At 46.8% G+C, this 24,279-nt stretch overlaps 1 protein-coding gene across 2 annotated transcripts in view; it reads right to left on the bottom strand.

Moving 5' to 3' along the window:
- Positions 1 to 15,410: 15,410 nt before the first annotated feature.
- The window catches only part of ALDH1L1 (aldehyde dehydrogenase 1 family member L1), a 78,250-nt gene continuing 69,381 nt past the window's right edge, over positions 15,411 to 24,279 (bottom strand). For both annotated transcript variants that reach the window (XM_008074335.2, XM_008074336.2), the window contains 4 exons: positions 21,350 to 21,515; positions 19,024 to 19,129; positions 17,593 to 17,792; positions 15,411 to 15,739 (listed from right to left, as the gene is read on the bottom strand). In XM_008074335.2, coding sequence (XP_008072526.2) covers positions 15,684 to 15,739; positions 17,593 to 17,792; positions 19,024 to 19,129; positions 21,350 to 21,515 — 528 coding nt within the window. In that variant the 3' untranslated portion in view covers positions 15,411 to 15,683. The remainder of the gene's footprint in view (positions 15,740 to 17,592; positions 17,793 to 19,023; positions 19,130 to 21,349; positions 21,516 to 24,279) is intronic.

The following is a 24,279-nucleotide window of genomic DNA, read 5'->3' on the forward strand; positions in this document are numbered from 1 at the left end:
TGCAAAACTATAAGCAAGAACGAAAATGTGGTGCCTTAATGGAAATAGTACTTTGCGTACTACTGTAGTACTTCACAATACACCCTTACATCTGGGATATCACGTCATCATCATGACAGTCCCGGGAATCAGGCAGAGCATGCCTTGCGATTTCTGTTTTCAGATGAGGTGCCTGAAGCTTATCTACCAGTGAATGTGTGGCAGTGCTGGACTTAGAAGGCTAGGAATGCCCTGCCTCTGTTAGAAATCCTTCTGTAATAGGATCTAGAAGTCTTCTCCACCTCCAGATTGCCTACAGATCACAGACTGTGTTCTCTTTGTAAAGGCTCCAGCAGGACTACAGCAGGGGGACTTACAGTGACTCTCAGGAGCAGGGACCCTGCCATGACCTCCCCGAAGCTTCTGCTTTTCCCTCCAAGTTGGAGTGTCGGATGCAACTGATACAGCTTCCAGGACACAGCACGGCCCAACTCGGGGCATAGGAAGGAGCAGCCCCACAAAGGACAAAGGCAATCAGCATGTGTGTATGCCCAGCTGCTGCCTCCGCTGGCCTAGCTTCCTGCACTCCCCAGGGACAGCACCCTCAGACTGTTGTGAACCCCCTCAGAGCCCTGACCTTGTAGCTAAAAATAGGTCTAGCTGATTTCACTTGGAGAAGGTGTTGGCAAAGGGGAGGAAATTTGGAGTCAGCTATTTCCCTGGCAAGCATGAGAGCCTGTGTGCAGCATGTCTTCACGCTGTAAGATACATATCCTTCTCCTCAGACCACGGAGACCTGGGCCACACTCATGTTTGGAGGCTAGCAGTATAAAAGAAGAGGTATCTTTTAAATGTTTACATGTTTAAAAATGTTTACATGGAAAGCATCAATACTTAGAATAACATAATACACTGTGCTGGCATTAGGTCATTGCAGAATTTGTAATAGAGCATCTCAGCCTTAAAGTGTACTTTTAAAGCTTTTTTTCTCCCTGCCTCTTAATCTTAAGCCTTGAAACATGTTTTAGAAACTTTTTCACCATGCATGCTTCTCTGACCATATGCTTTCTTAGAAACCCCAGGGCCTAATCTTAAAACAGCTTGACTACAGGACCCTTCCACTTGGGGAAAAGTTCATCCATAACCTGACTGCAACTGAGGTAATACCCACCTGGCCTCCAGGAGGACCACCACCCAAGATAAGCCATCAGGACCCACCCTGTGCCACATCCACATGTTCCCATATAAAGATTTTCTTTTTAAAACTTTGCACTCAGCCTGAAAATCTGAAATGGTTTTTTTGAGGCATGAGCCTGGTCATTTACCTATCTGCTGGTTTTTGGAATAAAATCACTTTCTTTCCATTATATCTTGTGCTTACTTATTTCAGTGTAAAAGCTACAAGTGGCCAAGCTTGCAACAGTTACAGATCTATTAAAACTTTTAATTAATTGTATTCTAGTGATGAAAAAAACCAAACATTGTAAAACATTTTAAAATGTTTATTCTTAGTCAAATGTGAGCGACTTAGGCCCATGGCACAGTCCCAAGAGGCTTCTGACAATATGTGCCCAAATGGTGGAATTGCAACTTGGTTTTATACATTTTTAGGGAGACAGAAGTTACAGGAAAAACATAAATCAACACATGTGAGTTTTACATGATTGGGACCAGGGAGCTTACAAGTCATGCGTAGACTCCAAGATTTTCTGATTGACAATTGGTAGAAAGGATTAAGCTCCATCTAAATAATTTGAAATCAGTAAAAGGAATGTTGAGCTGGCCAGGCCCAGTGGCTCATGCCTATAATCCCAGCACTTTGGGAGGCTGAAGTAAGAGGCTTGCCTGAGCTCAGGGATTGGAGACCAGCCTGGGCAACTTGGTGAGACCTCATATCAACATAAATCATGAAAAAAAATTAGCAGGGTGTGGTAACACAAGCTTATAGTTCCAGCTACTTGGAAGGCTGAGGTGGAAGGATCACCTGAGCACAGCAGGTTGAGGCTGCAGTGGCCCTGAGCATGCCACTGCACTCCAGCCTGGGAGACAGAGTGAGACTCTGATTCAAAAAAAAAAAGAAATGTTGAGTTAAAAAAAAATAAATGTTGAGTTTTGGAAGCCAAGCTTCTTATTATGTAGACGAAGGCTCTGAGTAGCAGGCTTCAGAGATAATAGATGGTGTCTTAAAGGTGTTCTCTATAGATGCAAATTTTCCCAAGAGACAGTTTTGCAGGGTCACTTCAAAATATGTCAAATAAACATTTTTTGGGAACCAGGCTGACATGCACTGCCAGTGGCTGGTGGCCATCTTCCCAGCCAGATCAGGAGAAACCCATCCAAGTCCTATGTCCCAGCAGGGCAAAGCCCACTCCCTCTTCTGCGACAGAGAATATTTATTTATTTGTTTATTTATTTAGACCCAGGGTCTCACTCTGTCACTCAGGCTGGAGTGCAGTGGTGTGGTCCTGACTCACTGCAGCCTCAACCTCCTGGCCACCATGCCTGGGTAATTTTTTGATGTTTTTATAGAGATGAGTTCTCAGTATGTTGCCCAGGTTGGTATTGAACTTCTGGGCTCAAGCATTTCTCTTGCCTTGGCCTCCCAAAGTGCTGGGAGTACAGGTATGAGCCACCCCACCTGGCTAGAACTTGTTCTATGTCAGAAGCAGAGTAAAGACATGAATAAGGAGGGAGCAACATGAAAGACACCTGAAGATTCTCTCAGTGGAAGGCTCCTGGACTGTAGGGTGCAGACAGCAGATGGGAGACCCATCGGCCTGCAGAGTGCTAGCAAAGGAGACTGAAAGCTGGTCGGACTAGATTAGGAGCTGGAGAGAAATTCTGCAGTGACAGAAACCTGCCACAAGGCAGAGCAAGGAGCAGATGTGGATGCCTCTCCCTCTCTGACTGACATATGTACAACCACAGAAAGTACCCTAGAACAGAGGGTAATTGAGCAGTTTCAGAGCATCAAATTTAAAAAAAATCATAGAGATCAAACAGATGAGTAAATGAGTAAGAAAATCAATGAAAAAATACAGGCAACACTCAAGAGTGCTAAGGAGACAGCACCCAAAAAAGCAGAGCACAATAGAATCCCCCCCAAAACAACCCACCCCAGAAGACAGCTGCAGAAATCAGAAATTGGATGGCAAAAAATGAAAGGAACAAAGAGAAACTAGAAGAAAAACTCACTGAAGGTGTACAGAAAGTAAAAGTGGAGTTGGTCAATTTCAAAGAGTCCCATTCTGAAATAATGGAAATGAAAAACTTCATCCTGGAAATTAAGAACACACTAACACACATAGGCAATAGGGTCAACTAGGCAGAGAAAAAAAATCTCAGAGCTTGAAGACTAAAATATGAAATTACCAGTCTGCTAAGTATAGGAAAAAAGGCTCAAAAAGAAGGAGCAAAACCTCCAAGAGATGTGAGACTATGTCAAGAAGTCAAATCTATGCCTTATTGGTATCCCTGAAGCAGGAAAAGGAAATGGAAAACACCATGGAACAAGCTTTCCATGAGATTATTCAAGAAAACTTCCCACAGCTCACCAGAGAGATGATCACCCAAGCACAAGAGATTCAGAGAACCCCAGCAAGTTACATGGAAAGGCACATAATAATCTGCCTCCACAAGATAAGCAAGAAAGAAAAAAAATCCTAAAGGCAGTACAAGAGAAAGATCAGACTATCTACCAAGGAAGATTCACCAGAATTGCTCCAGCCTTATCTGCAGAAACACTTCAAGCAAGAAGGGACTGAAGTTTAATTTTTTTTTTTTTGAGTTGGGGTCTCACTCTGTCGCCCAGACTGGAGTGCAGTGGCCGCTCCCGGCCACCACAGCCTCGACCTGCTGGGCTCCCGCGATCCTTCCGCCTCAGCCTTCCAAGTAGCCGGAATTACAGGCATGTGATACCACGCCCGGATGATTTTTTGATTTATTGTAGAGACGAGGTCTCGCTGCCCAGGCGGGTCTTGAACCCGTGGGCTCAGGCAATCCACTCACCTTAGCCTCCCAAAGGCGCGGGATTACAGGCTGAGCCACCAAGCCCGACTTGAAGTTTAATTTTTAACATTCTTTTTTTTTTTTGAGTTGGAGTCTCACTCTGTTGCCCAGGCTGGAGTGCAGTGGTATGCTCACAGCCATCCCAGCATCTTACCTGCTGGACCCCGGCAATCCTTCTGCCTCAGCCTTCCAAGGAGCCAGACCTACAAGTGCATGCTACCACGCCCAGCTAACTTTTTGTTTTTTTATTGTAGAGATGTGGTCTCGCCAAGTTGTCTGGGCTGGTCTTGAACCCGCAGGCTCAGGCAATCCACTTGCCTTGGCTTCCTCTGGGATTACAGGCTGAGCCACCGAGCTCAGACTTTTAACATTCTTAAAGATGAGCAATTCCAGCCAAGAATTTTCTATCCTGCCAAGCTAAGCTTCATTAGTGATAGAGAACTAAAATTATTTCCAGACATGTAATCCATAAAAGAATATGCCATCTACAGACCAGTCCTTCAGAAGACTCTTAAGAAGGTGTCAAATGCAGGAAGAAAAAAAAAGAATGGTCACACCCATTACAAAAGTACAGGTAAGCACAGAGTTAACAAAGCATACAGAGCACTCACAAAAATGAAAATACACACATAAATAAATACAAAAGTAAAAAAGGAAATAAAGCAACCCCGTAAGAGCTCTATGAGAGGGATAAACACTCACATTTCAATAATAAATTTGAATTTGAAGGGACTAAATGTTCCACTGAAGAGACATAGAGTGGCAAACTGGATAAAGAAGCATGATCCAACAGTCTGCTGCCTTCAGGAAATTCCTCTCACTGTAAAGGACAATCATAGGCTCTGAAAAATGAGCTTTCAAGCAAATGGAAAACAGAAGAGGGCAGATGTGGCTATTCTGATATCAGACAAAGCAGCCTTCAAACCATCAAAGGTTAAAAAGGATGCAGAAAAGCAGTGCATATTAATAAAAGGCTAAATCCACCAGCAAGAAATGTCCATCTTAAACATATATGCACCCAACACAGGAGCACTAGGTTTTATAAAACAGCTACTAAATAATCTAATAGAGGACATTGACTCTCACACAATCATAGTTAGCGACTTAAATACTCCACTAACAACTTTAGTTAGATCATCAAGGCAAAAAAAAAAAAAAAAACCAATAAGGAGATCTGAAACCTCAACTTGACTCTCAAGCAAATGAACTTAACAGGCATCTACAAAAAATGTCACACAACATACTCTGAGTATACATTCTACCCATCAGCACACGGAACATACTCCAAGATTGATCACATTCTTGGACATAAATCAAGTGTAAGCACATTCCAAAAGATCAAAATAACACCACGCATCTTTTCAGATCACTGTGGAATAAAAATAAATATCACCACCAACAAGATACCCCCAAAACACACAAAGACAAGAACACTAAATGACATGCTGATGAACCGTTTCTGGGTCAACACAGAAATCAAGACAGAAATAAGAAGATTCCTGGAAACAAGCAAAAATGAAGACACATCAGAATCTCTGGGACCAGGCGCTATGTGGTGGCTCAAGCCTGAATTCTAGCACTTTGGGAGGCCAAGAAGAGGGAATTGCCTGAGCCCATGGGTTTGACAACCCAGGCAATGTGGCAGCCTGGGCAACTTGGCAAGACCTCATCTCTACAATAAATCAAAAAATTAGCTGGGCATGGTAGTGCACACCTATAGTTCTGGCTACTTAGAAGGCTGAGGTAGAAGAATCGCCTGAGCCCATCAGGTTGATGCTGGGGTGGCCATGAGTGTGCCACTGAACTCCAGCCAAGGTGACAGAGTGAGACTCCAACTCAAAGAAAAAAAAAGAATCTTTGGGATGTCATGAAAGCAGTGTTAAGAGGAACATTCAAGCACTGCATGTACATATCAAGAAAACAGGAAGATCACAAGTAGACAGCCTAACATCACACCTAAAGAAGCTGGAAAGGCAAGATCATCTAAATCCTAACTTTAGCAGAAGAATCCAAATCACCAAGATAAAATCATAATTGCAGTATTTAGAAGACAAAAATATTATAGAAAGAATCAACAAGACAAAAAGCTGGTTCTTTGAAAAGATAACTAAGTTTGACAGACCCCTCGCCAGACTGACTTAAAAAAAAAGAAAAAAAGAGAGAGAGAGAGAATGGGTATTCAAGTAGGAAAAGAGGAAGTTAAGTTATCCCTTTTTGTAGACAAGATCCTATACCTTGAAAACTCAAGAGAATCTGTTAAAAACCTCTTTGCACTGATAAAAGACTTTGGCAAAGTCTCAGGGTACAAAACAAACATGCAAAAGACATGTACATACTTATACACCAATGATAAACAGAGACCAAAATAAAAAGCATAATCCCATTCATAATAGTCACAAAAAAATGAAATACCTTGGCATCCTCCTAACCAGAGAAGTGAAAGACCTTTACAGTGAAAACTACAGAACACTGCTCAAAGAAACTAAAGAAGACACAAACAAATGGAAAAACATCCCCTGCTCATGAATTGGAAGAATTAATATTGTTAAAATGTCTATCCTACCAAGGTAATCTACCAATTTAACACAATACCCATTAAATCCCAGTGCTTTGGGAGGCTGAGGTGAGTGGATTGCCTGAGCCCGTGGGTTCAAGACCCGCCTGGCCAACTTGGCAAGACCTCATCTCTACAATAAATTAAATAATTAGCCAGGAGTGGTAGCGTGCGCCTGTAGTTCCAGCTAGTTGGAAGGCTGAGGCGGAAGGATCGCCGGAGCCCAGCAGGCAAGGCTGGGGTAGCCGGGAGCAGCCACTGCACTCCAGTCTGGGTGACAGAGTGAGACTCCAACTCAAAAAAAAAAAATTACCGACACCATTCTTCTCAGACCTGGAAACAACAATACAGAAATTCATATGGAGCCGGGCTCGGTGGCTCAGCCTGAAATCCCAGCACTTTGGGAGGCTTAGGTGAGTAGATACCCTGAGCCCGCGGGTTTGAGACCTGCCTAGGCAACTTGACAAGACCTCATCTCTATAATAAATAAAAAAATCAGCCGGGCATGGTGGCGCGCGCCTGTAGTTCCAGCTACTTGGAAGGCTGAGGTGGAAGGATCGCCAGAGCCCAGCAGGTCGAGGCTGCGATGGCTGGGAGCGGCCACTGCACTCCAGTCTGGGTGACAAGTGAGACTCCAACTCAAAAAAAAAAAAAAAAAGAAAAGAAATTCATATGGAAACATAAAAGACAAAAAGTAACTGAAACAATCCTTAGCAAAAGAAACAAAGTATCACACTTCCAGACTTCAAGCTCTACTATGAAGCTACAGCAATCAAAACAGCCTGGTATTGGTACAAGAACAGGCATACAGATCAATGGAACAGGATAGAGATTCAGGAAGCAAAACCTCAATCTCTCAACCAATTTATCTTCAACAAAGGCTCCACCAACAACCATGGGGAGAGGAGAACCTATTTAGTAAATGGGGCTGAGAAAACTGGCTGACCATGTGCAGGAGGTTGAAACAGGACCCCTACCTATCACCATACACAAAAATCTACTCTAAATGGTTCAAAGACCTAAATGTAAAACCTCAAACTATAAGAGTCCTAGAAGAAAATGTAGGAAACACTCCTACAGAAATTGGAATAGGCAACCAAGTTTTGATCAAGTCCTCAAAAGCAAATGCCATAACAGATAAGACAGACAAGTGGGACCTCATCAAATGGAAAAACTTCTGCAAAGCAAAAGAAACCAAAAAGAAACCATTAAGAAAGCAGGGAGACAGCCCACAGAATGAGAAAAAATATTGGCCAACTGTATATCTGACAAAGGCCTAACAGCCAGGATCTGCAAAGAACTCAAATGTGTCAAAAGGAAAAAAACAAACTACCTATTAAAAACATGGGCAAAAGACATGAATAGACAAATCTCAGAAGAAGACATACAGGCAGCCAACAGATACACGAAAAAATGCTCAGTCTCACTAAACATCAGAGAAATGCAAATTAAAACCACACTGAGATACCACCTAATTCCAGTCAGGTTGACCATTATCAATAACTTAAAAAACCGCAAATACTGGGGAGGATGTGGGGGGAAAGGAACGCTTCTACACTGTTGGTGGGAGTGTAATCTAATACAACTTCTGTAGAAAACAGTGTGGCAATTTTTAAAAGATCAAAAACTTGAACTTCTGTATGACCTAGCAATCCCCCTTCTGGGAATATGTCCAGAGGAACTCAAATCACTTTTTAAAATAGGTACCCACACATGCATGTTTATTGCAATAGTAGTCACAATAGCAAAAACATGGAACCAACTGTGCTGCCCATTGAAAGTGGACTGGATAAAGAAAATGGGGTACATATACACGATAGAGTATTACACAGCCATAAAAACAAAATTATGGACTTTGTAGCAACTTGAATGGATTTAGAGTCTATAATAGTGATTTATCACAGAAGTAAAGATCTGAATACTACTACTGCATGTACTCACTCATAAGTGGACCCTGAAAAGCATTGGCAGTAATGGGACATGCCAGAGGAGAGAGGAGAGGCACATAACATCAATAAGAGTACCCAAACTTTACTTGCATGATGACCTCTTATGTACCTAACCCTTAATTATACCCCACATATTAAAAAGAGAGAGAGAGTGTGTGTGAAAGTCCAAATAAACACAATTAGAAATACAAAAAGTAAAGTCAAAACTGACCCTGAAGAAATTCAAAAGATTATCAGGGATTACTATGAACACCTGTATGCAAATAAACTAGAAAACCTAAAAAAAAAAAAAAAAAAAAGAGGTCTTTGTGGCATCGCACAACCTGCCAAGTTTGAAGCAAGATGAAATTGAAACTCTAAACAGACCAATAGCAATCTTGGAAATCAATTCAGTCAATTTAGTCACAAGAAATGTCCCCACCAAAAAAACAAAAACAAAAAAACCCTGGAGCAGATGTCTTCCCAGCTGAATTCTACAAGACATATAAGAAAGAGCTGATACCAATCTTGTCTTAGTGAAAATATTCCAGGCAATCAAGAATGATGGAATTCTCTTCAACTCATTTTATGAAGCCAGCATCATACTGATATTCAAACCTGGCAAAGACCCAAGAGGAGAAAGAGGTTTACAGACCAATATCCTTAATGGATATAGATGCAAACATTCTCAACAGATCCTAGCAAATCGGATCCAATGACCCATCTTAAGGATCATTCACCATGACTAGGTGGGCTTCATTCCTGAGATGCAGGGCTAGTTCAATACTTGCAAGAACATAAACATAATTCAGCACATTAACAGTTGTAAACCAAGAACCACATGATTATATCATTAGATGAAGAAAAAACATTTGACAAAATTCCAGCATCCTTTTTTTGATTAAAAAAAACTCTTCAGCACCTAGGCAAAATTCCTCAAAAGAGTAAGAGCCATCTATAATAAACCCACAGTCAACATTTTGCTCAATGGGCAGAAGTTGGAAGCATTCCCCCTAAGAATGAGAACAAGACAAGGATATCCACTCTTACCCATTTTTTTAAACATAGTCCTGGAAGTCCTAGCCAGAGCAATCAGGCAAGAGAAGGAAATCAGGGGTATTCAAATAGGAAAAGAGAAGTTAAGTTACTCCTCTTTGCAGATGATATGATTCTATACCTTGAAAACCCTAGGGAGACTGTCAAATATTTGGTAAAGTCTCAGGGTACAAAATCAAAGTGCAAAAGACAGCTCCATTTCTATATGCCAGCAACAAGCGGGCAGAGAACAAAATAAAAAGCACAATTCCATTCACAATAGCCACAAGAAAAATGAAATACTTTGGCATCCACCTCACCAGAGAAGTGAAAGATCTTTACAATAAGAGCTACAAAATGTTGCTCAAAGAAATCAAGATGTTACAAGCAGATGGAAAAACATCCCTTGCTCATGGATTAGAAGAATCAATATTGTCAAGATGTCCATCCTACCCAAGGCAATCTACAAATTCAATGCAATACCCATCAAATTATGAACATCATTTTTCTCAGACCTGGAAATGACAATATAGAAATTCATATGGAAACAAAAAAAGGGCATAAATAGCCAAAACAATCCTCAGCAAAAGGAACAAAGTGGGAAATATTATACTTCCAGGCTTTAAACTTTACTGCAAGGCTACAATAACCAAAACAGCCTGATATCCGTATAAGAACAGGCATATAGACCAATGAAAGCAAAAACTCAGTCTCTCAACGCATCTTCAACAAAGCCACCAATAACAATCATTTGGGAAAGGAGACCTATTTAGCAAATGGTGCTGGGAAAACTGGTTGACCACATTCAGAAGAATGAAATTGGATCCCTACCTATCACCATATACAAAGCTCAACTCTAAATGGATCAAAGACCTAAATGTAAAGCCTCAAACTATGAGTCCTAGAACAAAATATAGGAAACACCCTTCTGCACATAGGAGTAGGCAACAAATTCTTGAACAAGTCCCCAAAAGTGAAGGCCATAAAAGCTAAGATAGACAAGTGAGACCTCATCAAATTGACAAACTTTTGCACAGCAAAAGAAATCATCAAGAGAGTAAAGAGACAACCCATAGTATGGGAAAAAATATTTGCAAATTATGTATCTGACAAAGGCCTAACACCCAGGATCTACAAGGAACTCAAATGAAGTGAAAGGAAGAAAACAAACAACCTCATTAAAAAGTGAGCAAAGGACATGAACAGGCACTTCTCAAAAGACGACATACAAGCAGCCAATAGATACATTAAAAAATGCTCAACCTCACTAATTATCAGAGAAATGCAAATCAAAACTCCAAGGAAAGCAGTGTGGTGATTCCTAAAAGAACTAATAATTGACCTTCCATACTATCCAGCAATCCCTTTCCTGGAAATATACCCAGAAAGGAAAATCTATAGAGGAGATGCTTTGTTAAGATAAGAGGATGGAAAACTCCATCACTCTACCAAAAAACACCTACACACCCATGTTTATTGCCGCACTATTCACAATAGCAAAGACATGGAGGAAATGTGGTATACATATACACGATGGAGTGTTACATAGAAGGACAAAATCCTGGACTTCTAAGCAAATTGGGTGGAATTGGAGACCATCCTACTAAGTGATTTATCACAGAAATGAAGAACTGAATACCACATGTTCTCACTCATAAGTGGTCCCTGAACATTAACCACATTAGCACAAAGGACGGATCGGTAGTTACTTGGCATCGCTAAGAGTGGGAGGGAGTAAAGAGGGTAGGAAGCACATAACAACACAAAGGGTACCTGATGCTACACCAGGGGAGTGAGTGCCAGTTAGAAGCCCAAGCTTCACTTGCATTTGGCCTACTTATGTAGTTAATCCTCTAAGAGCTCTATGACAGTACTTGTGCCTTGTATTTCTATCATAAAATAAAATTTAATTAAAAAAAGAAAAGAAACATTTTGGGGAGTAAAGTATTTTTATTTTCTTTGGGGCCTGCTACCTGTCATGTGATGCTATACCAGTGTCAGGTTGGGATTTGGTATCTTATTGCCACAGAGTCTGTTTTGACAATCTTATGACCTCTATTTTACTGTTAATGCTGTCCTTCTTTTTTGTTATGACTTAGAGTTTAGGTTTTTCAGGTTTCCCTTGGCCAAGAGTGGGTCCATTTACTTATGTTGACGAAGAGGTGCCAAAACTCTGTAGAATATTTAAGATGGTTTATTCTTGAGCCAAACTTGAAGACTTAAGCCTGGGTACACTCACTCTTAGAGCCTACTTTGGCTGGATGGCAACTTGGTTTTATACAATTTTAGGGCAGCAAAGTTTACAAGAAACCATAAATCAGTATATGTGAGATTTTCATTGGTTTGGTCCAGAAAGGAGGGACATTTCCAAGCAGGGGCTTGCGGGTCATGGGTGGATTCAAAGATTTCTTGACTGGTAATTTGCAGTTCCTATTTAAGGATTTGGGAAATCTATAGAGGAGATATTTTGTTAAGATAAGAGGATGGAAAACTCCAGGTTTGTTGATAATATAGGTGAAGCTCGATATATGGCAGACTTCAGGGAGGATAGGTAAGGGTCTCACAAGACTTCTTGGAGTCTGGGAATCCACAAAAAATGGTTTTTCAGAGCCATAAACCTTCTTTACTATGTTATGTTTTGTTATGTTGTTATGTTATGTCATGTTACGTTGTTATGTTGGGAAGCAGACATTAGGATATAGGATAATAGGGTAAAAAAACACTGCCTAGTGAATCCTTATCAGGCAGTGACTCCCCAAGCCTCTTGGGAATTTGGATAAGAGAAAAAGTTCAAGTTTAGTCCTCAGTTGTGGGCGATGGGAGACAGGCTTAAAATAGGTTCACAATGCTATACAGTAAAAGGACAGGGATTAAGTTGTAAAATAGGCATCTTTTCCCTTCTGAGCTTTAAGTAAAATCTCAGCTCTCTGAGTCATCTCGTTTGTCATGGCCATTAAAAGTCTGTGCTTGGAATAGTTTCAGCTTTTCACAGTGAGAAATTCCTGGGGATGGTGGCTGCAAAACAATGCAAATGTGAACGTACTTACTGCCCCTGAGGAGTACACTTAACAACAATTAACATTTGAACGTTAGGGATATTTTACCACAATTTTTTAGTCTGTGCTTGGAGCCTATTGTGACCATGGGGCAGGGCCAAAGGCACACCTGCTGCCCAGGACAGACCCTGATGCGCCCTCCAGGGGTTTGCAATTGAATCTGGGTTCTGAGCTTCCTAGGAAAGAAATCTGAAATTCGGAGCAAGTTACTGTTCCAGATCCTCAAACCAGCTTGAACATTTTTGCCGCCTACATATTGAAACGCTGCTATTTTACTTACCAGTTCCTTTCCTGTATTTCTCATTGATATTAAAGTCAGGGCAATATATTAATTTCACTTTAATTATCTGTATTAGTTGGCAAGATGACCTATGAATTTCATTAAAGGACATAAAGAGGGCAGTATAACATGTTTGTTACAGAGTGAAGGTGCAGTGATAGATAGGGTTGAGATTCGCTGATTTAACTCTTCCCTGACTTCTCGCTGCTTGGTTGCTCCTGTTAATGGAAATGAGTGAATAAAGCAAGTGTCTCAAATCAATTGAAGCTTTTGGGGGGCACTCAGGAAAAACCATGAGTCATTGATGCATTAATGGCTTTTTTGAGGGGTCAGGTTTTATATTTACGAATTTTTCTTAAAAATGGAGTGGGGAGAAGGTAGTGTAGCAAGTGTTACTGTCTTGTGAGACATTAATTAATGCCTAGTAAATCTACATTTTACATAAAATAAGGTGAATGTTTGAAGAGAAAAAAGGAATAGAAGAAGAAACAATTATGCAGATGTATCAGGATGCTCTTCTGCCATGAAGGAATGTTTACAGAGAAGCCAGGGCTGACCCCTTGAAGACACAGGGCAGACTTCTACCTCCCATCTTATCTAGAGTGTGAGAGGACTGGTCTCAGGCCAAGGATCAGTGCATTCATCTGAACTCTGTTGTTTATGCCCCAGCCCTGGGGATGTTTGAGGCAAAACAAAGGAAAGATGCAGAAAGTGCAGATGTGGGCCTGGGCCTCGGCTGCTTTGGTATACATGCCCTGTGCTGGGGCAAGTCCACACTGCTAGGGACAGGAGAAAGGCTTCCTCTCAGGGAGACGGTCCGCTTCACCACCAAGCATCATGGTAGAAGACAAATACGGAGGTGGCACAGAACCCAAAAGGCTTTAGTGAAAGGCACATTTCTACTCTTTCGTGAGGAACAGAAGTGAGACTGAACATGCCAGGGAAGGAGGGTGGAGGCAGGCAAAGGGAGGGCTCTCTCCGAGGGGCCCTGGTCATGGGTCTGAGCTTCGAGACTCCAAGTAGCCACACGGAGTGGGAGTGGTTGGTTTTTCCTGGACCTTTAAGGTCTTGTGAGAAGGCGCAGCCTGATCAGAGCAGGTCATGGGCATTGAGAACAAGGCCTGCTTCACCCCTGTGGCAGAAGAGACACTCTCAGGTGGGCGCAGGTGCTCATGGGCAGTCACCTCTGACTGGTTACCCTCGGCTGAGGCCTGTCGGAGAGTGTGGGCGTGCAGCAAGCCATTCTGCAGACTCGGCAATGCGTGGGAGAGGGTCTCTCGGAGGGGTGAGTTCCTCTGCAGGCAGTGGGGGCTTAGAAGTTCTTATAATTTGGGGAGTAAGGGGAACAATTTCATAGTCGCGGTGCAATCCTGGGCACTTAAACATCTTTTTCTTTTTTCTTTTTCTTCACCTGGTTCTTAGTCACTGTGCATCAACTTCTCTGTCTCGATTTTCTTCTCCATAAATGGGGCTAAAATGACTCCTATCTCCCTGGGGCAATGAGCAGTAAACAAGATCAGCGTATCTAGAGGATCTGGAGGGTTTTTTTTAAAATTTCATTTCATTTTAAAACTGTGGGGTACAATTCAGGGTTAGGTATACAAATATTCATCGTGCAGGTACCCTTGTTGATGAGGTGTGAGCCCCCTTCCCCAGGCAGATTTTGACTACTGTCAATCCCCTCCCCGTGTTCACCTAGTTTAAACTAAGACATTGGTTAGTACTTGGATGGGGTCTGGAGTTTTTTAGTGCTAGTATCATCCCTCAGGAGGTGAGGTTTGGGCAGAACTTCTACAAATCTATGCACCTGCCGGAAGAAGAGAAGTCAAAAGGAGACCCAGGCAAGAGACCCTGGAGGGACAGGGACTTCACAGACCCTTCCAGGGTCTGTGACCGACAGATAAGCAAAGGCTTGGCCAGGACACTCCTAGCACCATGGCCAGGGCCCCTGGGGAAGGAGACAGGTGCCTTCAGGGGGCTGTGGGATCCAGACAGGCAGAGCCAGATGGGTCAGGAGATTGGAACATTGAGAGGCAGGGAGGGGAAATGAGGCAACAGCAGGAGGGTCGGGTTGCGGCGTTTGGGGCCTACAGCTGGGGGTGCAGAGAGCAGGTCCCCAGGTCCTGGCGATGTGAGGAGGCACAGGAAAGAGGGAGGCATTACAGGGTAGGGAAGTCTGGCCTCCCATGGCAGGCCCCGAGGGTTGCAACCAGACGAGGCCACACTCACTGGAGCTGGGGGAGCAGTCAGGAGAGGGGCGGGGAGGGAAGCTGGTCATGCCTGTGGAAGACCTCAGAGCTGCCTCACAGACCGGGCCTCCTTGCCTGATCCCAGTCCAGAGTGCAAAGTGCCTCCCGTGCTTCCCAGGGGTTACCCCTCCAAGCCTCTTGCAGCCCTCAGCCCCTGCTTTTTGGAGGCCCGAGCTGACCCAGCACCCATTTCCTTCTGTGTCTCTCCCCCCAGAATCTGGATCTTCAAGGCCAAATCACATCACCGTGGCCAGGACTCAGGGCGACTACATGGCTTCCAGGAATACCCACAGACTGAGCAGAAACACACAGAAGTGCAGGCAGCCTCTGCTCAGGACCTTTATTCTCCTTGGGGGCCATGCCTCACTCAGTCAAGGGCTGCTTCCAGTCGGACAGAAGGAGTCCTGGATGTAGATGGGAGTGCAGGCAAGAGGGATTCTGTTGGCGGGAGGCACTTTGCACTCTGGACTGGGGAGGGAAGGGTGACCTGACCACCAGGGACCAGCCCTGGGTCTGTCTGAGGGAGGCAGGTCAGAGGTGTGCAGAAAAGGCGGCACGGCCGAGATGGGTCTTTCTTCTCATGGAGGTCTTTCTTCAGTACTCGAAAGTCACCGTCTTGACTCGTAGGTACTCGTTTAGAGCTGCCTCTCCTGCAAGACCGCACATGCCATTGGGACACACTGTGGTCACAGTGGCTCCCGCCATGGTCCACATTGTTCTGCATGTGTATCACCCCATCGGATCCCTGGAACAACTGCATGGGCGTGGCCCAGGCTCACCCCTTTTACAGATAAGAAGTTGAGACCCAGGGAAGTCATGTGCCTTATCTAAATTGTTCCTGGCAGTCGTGGTGGGGCAGGACTCTAAAACAGCCATCAGAATAAAGAACCAACCTTGGGCAACCATTCTAGAGCCTTCTCCAGTTTCTACCACCTCTTAGAGACCTGGGGGGCAGCCCTGTTAAGTTGTGGGAGGTGGAGAGACTAGCTTGGTGCTAGCCCAGACATGCTGCCCCATCTCCTCTCCCCAGAGCTGCCCCCAGGCACCTCCAGGTCAAGAAGAAGGGATGCCTCTCAGGACCTCCAAGGCCCCAGACCTTGACTGTTCTATGTGGCCCGTGCATTCAGTCCCATGGCGAGTGCATGGCTTGTGGCTGTTTGAGAGCTCACCACCAGCTATGGCTGGCTCCAGGAGCAGCAATGCCCCACATGCTGCTACTACATCTCCCTGAGGTCTCTGGGTCTGTCCTGGTGGGCTGTTTGGAACACCTGGTTTTGGGCCTGTCCCAGGGAAGGGGCTGGTCCTCTTTGCAAGGCACAGGGACCAGAGGGAGGAAGCAGCTACAGGAAGAGTCAGAAGTGACCTGGATCCTATCCCAGGGACTTGGCAGCCACAGCCTTCTTTGGGTAGCAGTGAACCCCATGGATTCTCATTATGGACACCAGAAAGGTGGTCTGGGAGGAGGCAGGAGAAAGCCAACAAGGACAGGGGGAGCAGGAATATCCAGCTTGCATTTGTGTGCATGTAAGCCTAGCCCTGTGGACACACATGGACTCCTTTCAAAAGCACCCTTGGGGTTTTCTGCAGGGCTTGAAAAATGGGAGCTGGTGAGGGGAGGAAAATCAAAATGATGACCACCCTTTGATTCCAGCCTCAGTATGGCCCTCCCCGCACTCCCTGGGCTGGCACAGGAGCCTGGGGAGAGAGAGCGAGGCCCTAAGACAGCACGCTGCTTGCCCCAGACCCTGTCGGCTGTTCTTACCGAGCTTGTCTGTCAGATCTGTCTAGTCCCTGCCTGTCACCTGCCACAGTGGCAGGCTGGAGAGAGCAGGCTGAGGCCTGAGTTCCGGAGCCACCCAGGGAAAGAGCAGGGCCAGGGCAGAACTCCACTCTACCCAGCAGGCAGAGCACCAGGCGAGGCAGACTCTTGCCTGGTGTGTGCCTGGCAACCCTGCCTGCTGCCATGGGTTCCTGGGGCACATGTGGCTCTGCAGCTCCCCTTTGCTCCGAGGATGAAGCCAAGCCCCTGACAGAACCTCAGCCCCTCAGTCTGGCCCCAACCTGCCTCTCAGGCCTCCTCTCCTCCCACTTCCCGCCTCTCCGCCCACTCCAACAGCCCTGGACCCTCTGCAGCTCCAAGGCCAAAGGTGGTTCCCTTAAGGCCCTGGTGATCCTTCTTCTAAGTGCACATGCCCTCGGATCTTCATGGCCTGCTCCTCCTCACCACTCAGGCCACTGCAGCTCAGGTACCCTACATCAGAGAGGCCCTCCCTGCCCAGGAAGAATGTCCACTCCCTCCCAGATCACCCCTCTTGCCTTCTCCCAAGCACTCCACCTGCACTGACTTATTACTCATTCCCTCCCAGTAAGAAGTGACCCCCTGACAACCATCTTGTTTAACTCTATACCCCAGTACCTGGGGCAGGGTCTGGCATTGAGTGGCCTCAAACAGATATTTGTTGAGCGAATATAGGAAAGTAAACCCACGGTCAGGAGTGGTTACCCAGATCTTTGCCAAATCCGGACTGCTTGAATCCTCCAAAGGGAGCAGCTACATCGGTCTTGTTGTATGTATTGATGAACACAGTGCCTGCCTGGAGCTTGTCGCTGACGTACAGGGCCTTGTTGATGTCCCTGGTGAAGACACCAGAAGCCAGGCCAAATTCTGTGGCATTAGCCCGAGACAGCACGGCATCCACGTCTCTGGAGGGAAAATCCAGGAAGACTGCCTTGAAGAAGGCATACAGGGGCCAGTCCTGAGCATGGGCGCAGAAAGACCAGCATCTCCTCTTTCAAAGAGAAGCCCGGCTACTCCATGCTCCTGGTCAGACAAGCCTTGAGAGTAGAAAACATGCTGGGTTGAAGAGAATAGGAGCAGACAGAAGGGAAGAATGGAGGGGGTGAGGAGGAAAGCAAAGAGGAAGAGAAGAGGCAGATGTGCGAGCAGACACAGGGCCCCTCAGGCTTGTCAGAGTGAGCTTCTTGCATCACAGGCAGGGGACCCCAAAGAGGGGCTGCTGGGTCCCCCCACATGGAAGGGCCTACACACGGCCTCAGCAGGTCAGGCATACACCAGACATCAGAGGTTTGAATATGTGTTACATCTGGTAGATGACAGTGAAGTCTCATCCCAGTAAGATGAGCCAAGGATGACACTTCTGATGGTGTTTTTGACAAGCTGGAGTGAATGTGAGGATGAGGCAGTACCACTGTGTAATTTGCTCTAAGGTACTACACAGATAGGGCAGACCTGAAAAAGAATAGCCAGGGGCCCTCGCTTCCCTCCCAGTTAGCTGCGGAGTCTTTTTCCCTTTAAACCTTGGCTGAGGTCCTGAGCACAGATTGCAGGGAGCCTTACAGCTTCTGCCTGCCCTCCATGGGGGAACCAGGGGCCTCGGTAGCGCTGAGGCTGCCATGAGGAGACAGCCTCTGGGGAGGCCCCAGCTGAGGTGAAGACAGTCGCCTCATCATTCCAGCTGAGGCCCAGGCATGGTCCAGAGCAGAGACGGGTTCACCCCAACAAAACCTGACCAAACTGTGATTCATGAGTAAATAAACCACTGGTCATTCCGAGCCACTCAAGGTTGGGGTGGTTTAGTGCACAGCAGCAGACCATTGGAACAGAACCCAGCATGCTTCAGGAAATATAATGTGGCCAGGGAAGAGGAGGTGGCAGAGAACTGCCTTCTGCTCAAGGGGAGACTCGAGCCCTCCTGGTCGCCTGGTTGGTGGGGTTCTTCTCTCAGGGGTATAGACTGTGGACATGGCCTGGGCTGCTTGCTTGCAGTGGCTGAGGGGGACATAGCAAGCAGCCCAGGCCATGTCCACAGTCCCCACTCCGTCTAAGTTCTCCACCTCCCAAGGCTCAAGAGAAGACCCCAGTCACACAGAGAAAAGAACCAGGCCCCCAAGAGACACCAGTAGGATTTCCTACCCATCAGCAAACCGAGAGATAATCATGATGGGCCCGAAGGACTCTTCCTTGGCGATGAACATGTGGTCCTCCACGTCCATGAAAACTGTTGGCTCAAAGAAGAAACCTGCAGGGGAGACAGAAGCCCATGGCATGCAAGAGGCAAAGTTCCTGATGGTCCAGCCTCCCTACTCTGGCAGGGCTTGGGTCACCGGAACACAGCCACTTCTAATGGCAGAAATCCCTTCTCTGTTCTATCCCTAGACAGAGCTCAGGGGCCCTGAGAACCCGCTGGGCTGATATTCAATCCTACCTGACTTAGAGAAAAATCAAGAGACTTGAAGTTTTCTCCCTCTAGTTTTTGGAGAATCAAAAAGTTAAAAAAAAAACCAAAAAACTTTACAAGTGATTTACCTAATAACATATTCAATATTTTGTTTGTAATTTGTATTCGAAATTTACTTCTTTTTTTTTTTTTTTTTTTTTGAGTTGGAATCTCACCCTGTCGCCTAGGCTGGAGAATGGTGGCACTCTCCCGGCCACCACATCCTCAACCTGCTGGACTCAGGTGATCCTTCTGCCTCAACCTTCCAAGTTGCCGGAGCTACAGACATGCACTACCACACCCAGCTAATTTTTTGATTTACTGTAGAGACGAGGTCTCACCACATTGCCTAGGCTGATCTTGAACCTGCAGGCTCAGGCAATCCTCTGGCCTTGGCCTCCCAAAGTGCTGAGACTACAGACTTGAACCATCGTGCCTGGCCAAAATTTACATTTTAACGTTAACTACAATTTCGAAAGTTTGAGTAATGGACAAATACATTCTGGCTTATGTGGTGTGGCCTGTGTTCACTCAACAGTTGCGCCCTGCAGCTGCGTGGGGCTACAAGCGCAGGGTTGTGTGAGGCAGTGCTGGCTACTTCTCTGTCCTTTTCCCTCTTCATTCTACACCCTCCTCCACCCCACTCTGGGCCCTGAGAGGTAGACTGCTGGCCCAGGCTCCCTTGTCCCCTAGCCACCAGGAGGCAGCCCCATCCCACACTCTGCCCCTCCCTGAGTTCCAAGAATTCTGCTCCTCCTCTTCCTCCTCTGGCAGGGGATGAGGATGATGGTTCCACACTGTTCCTGGTTCCCGGGGGCTGCTCCTTCGTCACACTCTCTCCATCAACCCTGAGCCCTGCCATCCTGCCCCTGCCAGGTCCCTGGCCTCATGGAACTGCTGGTCTGGCAGGAGTGGGAAGGGGATGAGTAGACAGTGGCAATGCAGTGGTTATGACACTGGAGGTCACCAGCTCTGGCAGCTGCCTGCGGAAAGGACTGGCAGGGCTCGGGAGGCCACTCAGGGGGCTGCTGGGAAGGGCCAGGCGAGACAAGAGGTGGAGAGCCGGCATGACACCGGCAGTGAAAGGCAAGGGGCAAGGGCGGTTCTCGGATTTGATAAAATCAGGAAATAATTAAAAGTAGGAGTCAACACATGAGAACAATCTGAGCTTCATTCTTTCCTTCCTGACTTCAGTCCATCGCGTTAACTGAGTACTCCTCTGTGAGAGATCTGGCACTAGGCATGACAGAGCTGATGGTGAAGACAGGCATGGCACCTGTCCCTGGGCAGCAGAGGGCCACGGGGAAGCAGCACAGTCACCCAAACCCTTGTGGCTCCTGCTCGTCTGGCTTGGGTGGCCTGATCAGACAGAGAATTCCAGAGCAGCAAGTGTGTGTGGGGTGGGGGCTCGGGTCTGGCTGGGACACTGCAGTGACCACTTGATGGGCCTGGAGGACATCTAGGGGGAGCTGGGAGTGGCAGCTGTATGTGTGGTCAGGAGTTTTGGGTGAGGTGGAGCCAAGACATATATCTGGGAGGATCTGAGCCATTGCAGGGGGTGAAATCCTCCAGGTAAAATATCTTCCATGAGAAGGACACACTTGGAAGCTAAGGACACACCTGGAAACATACCTCCATTGAGGGGACAGTAGAGGGAGAGTTTCCATCAAAGAGGAGTGGCTGAGAAGTAATAGCCAATGAAGCAGAAGGAGAATCAGTGTCAGAAAATCCATGGGAGGAGAGAATTTCAAGGCTCTGGTGATTTTAAGGCAAATCAAAGTCTAGTGCAATACAGAATAATACTTTCAGTTCTGTGTCCTCACCTTGCTTGTCCCATACCTGGGTCTGGCTGGTGTCCAAATAGCCAAGGCTCACCCGCTCCAAGGTCTCAGATGGGGCCTGAAGCCCTATGGGGCAGGTACCTGGTCTTTAGCTTTCTCCAGTTAAAGCTAGGCGGCAAACCAGAGGCCATGGTGCCCGCTGCCCAGTTTACCCACGTGGGCCGGGAGTGCTCTGACTGACCTGGCCGGGGGACTTGCTTCCCACCACAGACCAGTGTGGCCCCTTCCTTCACGCCTTGTTGGCAATACTCCATCAGCTTCTTCAGGTGGGCTTCGTGGTTCTGCGGCCCGTGGTTGGTGTCCCTGTCTAAAGGGTTGCCAATCTTCATCTTCCTCACCTCTTCTACCTGCAGAAAGTTCTCCAAGTCAGTTTTGCTTGGATGCCACCACAGCTTCTGACGATGGTCATCACCTGACCCACCTCTCACATTTGCATTTTGGTACCTACCACTGGCCCCCAAAGAAAGTCCACACTCAGCCGAGCATGGTGACCCATGCCTGTAATCCCAGCAATTTGAGAAGCAGAGGTGAGAGAATTGCCTGAGTCCAGGGGCTGGAGACCAGCCTGGACAACTTGGCGAGACATCATCTCTGCAATAAATTTTAAAAATTAGCTGGGCATGGTGGCATGCACCTGTGGTTCCAGCTACTTGGAAGGCTGAGGCAGAAGGAAAGCCTGAGTCAAGCGGGTTGAGGCTGTGGTGGCCGTGAGTATGCCATTGCACTCCAACCTGGGCAACAGAGTGAGACTTTCACTCAAAAAGAAAAAAAAAGAGAGAGAAAGAGACTCATTTCCCCTTTTAAATGGTAATACAAACCTTTCTTTTTAAAAACATAAGTAAAGCTGGACACAGTGGCTCATGCCTGTAATCCCAGCACTTTAGGAGGCAGAGGTGAGAGGATTGCCTGAGTTCAGGGGTTAGAGACCAGACTGAGCAACATGGCGAGATCTCGTCTCTACAATAAATCAAAAAGATTAGCCAGGCTCACATCTGGAGTTCTGACTACTTGGAAGGCTGAGGCAGACAGATTGCCTGAGCCCAGCAGGTCAAGGCTGCGGTGGCCATGAGTGTCCCACTGCACTCCAGAGTGAGACTCCGACTCAAAAAAAAAAAAAAAAAGTCCACATTCTATTCTAGCTCTCAGGACTTTCCAAATTCTTGTTCCCAAGCTACCTTTTAGGCTGAAACCCAAATGCCTCCTATGGTACAAAAGTCTCCAAGGAAGACCCAAGTTAGTGACAGATGGGCTGGAAAACGTGTGTGGGAATGTGGGTGAGCAGTTTAAAGGCAGCGTGTGACCAGTGGAAGAGACCAGGCAGAGCACAGGGTGTATCTGAAGCTGGCCCTGCCCACAAACCAAGAAGCTGAAGGGACTCCAGGAGGTAGGATGGATGGGGCACCTTGGGCCTGCTACAATAGCCCTGGGTGACAGAGTAGGATGGACACTCGGTGGAGCAGAAGGACCTAAGGCTCAAGTCCACCCACCCCTGTCCCCACTTCTGCCTGCTTCAAAACCCATTTTTTAAACTCCACCCTCCAGGAAGACTCTCCTGCTGCCTCAGTTGACATAAAAGGTAGTCTAGGCTTTGCTGTCTGGAGATGCTGGCCAGGGTTTCTTCGGGGATGTGAGAGAAGAGGACATCTAATGATTCGAGCCTGGGATGTAGAGGGTCGGCAAATGAACGGAGATGTGGGCTGACTTGGAAAAGAAGTCAGATGAACACAATCAGTAGCAGGCCGACGCCAGGCCCTCTAGGCTCCAGACTGGAGTCAGTTCCTCCTGTTTTTGTCACCTGTCTCCCAGGCTCCTTCCTTGACTTCCTAAGATTAAACAAGCCATCTCCACCCTCATTCAAGTTGCACTGTGGTCAGGACAGACTGGCCTCCTCCCTCTCCTCTTCCAAGGCCAGCACCACTCACCCCCTTGCAAACTCTGTACCCCCCGCCAGCCCTAATCAGATGCAGGTGGGACTCAAGCACCCCAGGCCCATCCTCTGCCCTTCCAACCAAGGACCACTTAGCACCTCTGACTGTCCTGTCTCCGCCCCACTACCAAGCCCCGATCCCCTCTGGTCCCCTTTCTCTGTTCCTGCTCGACAACCCAAACTGCTCCCCAGTGTCTCCCAGATGCAAAGAACAACCTACTGAGACTCTTGGATCCTGTCTCACTTCCTTTATTTGGAATTGTGACTATTTGGAGGATTATCCCAAGGATTCTGGCCCTTGGGGTCACTCCAATGACTTCCCTGCAGACTCCCAGAAAGGACCTGGTGTGCCCAACTCTGTTTCCCCCACAGCCACACCCTCATGAATCCCACTTCACCTCCAGTCATGCTTGAGTCTGTGTCCTGGTCCAGGTATTCCTGTCCTGGGCCTGCCACAGAAATGAAGCTTACTCCGCCCAGCTGGTCAACTCCCTAACTACGGTGGATCATGCAAATGGACACATTTCTTGGTAGCACTTGCCATGAGGAGGTGGAGTCTGTTTTCCCACCCCTTGATCTGGGCTGGCAGGTGACTCGCTTTGGCCAGCAGGATGCAGTGAAGCAATGTTTCATGAGTCCTAAGAGGGCTCTCAGCTTCTGCTGTCACCCTCAGGAGTCTTGTCACTGTCCTGTGTGGACACGCTGAACACAAGTCATGGAATGAAGGACCCTAGGAGCAAGGGCAGCCATCCACCGAGCTCCAGTACCCTGCTGACCCAGCAACTCGCTGCAGATGCCTGAGCAAAGCCAGCTGAACCTGGGCACATCCAGCCCAGACCATCACCTGCAGAATTGTGAGCCAAGTGAACAGCCATTCTTTCTAGCTCCGCTCCCCAGTCTGCTGTGTTGAGGGCCACTTGTGACATGGCAAAAGCTGTCACAGTCCCTCCTGGGAAATCCTTCTCTTTCCCCATCACCTCCTGCACTCAGAGCCACTCTGCAGGACCCAGTGCCAGCTCCCCTGCCCCAGAGACCCTCCCTCATAGCCTGCCCACCCCATATCAGCAGCCCCACCTTTTCTCTGGCTTCCCAAGTACACTTTGTCTAGAACTACACCTAGAAGTTGTTGATTGTCTTTCCAGCATCCCTGCTTCTAAGCTGATTCGATCCTGCTCTATGGACCC

This window comes from Carlito syrichta, unplaced genomic scaffold, assembly GCF_000164805.1.
Source record: "Carlito syrichta isolate Samal-C Ts95f unplaced genomic scaffold, Tarsius_syrichta-2.0.1 Scaffold316392, whole genome shotgun sequence".
Lineage (NCBI taxonomy): Eukaryota > Metazoa > Chordata > Mammalia > Primates > Tarsiidae > Carlito > Carlito syrichta.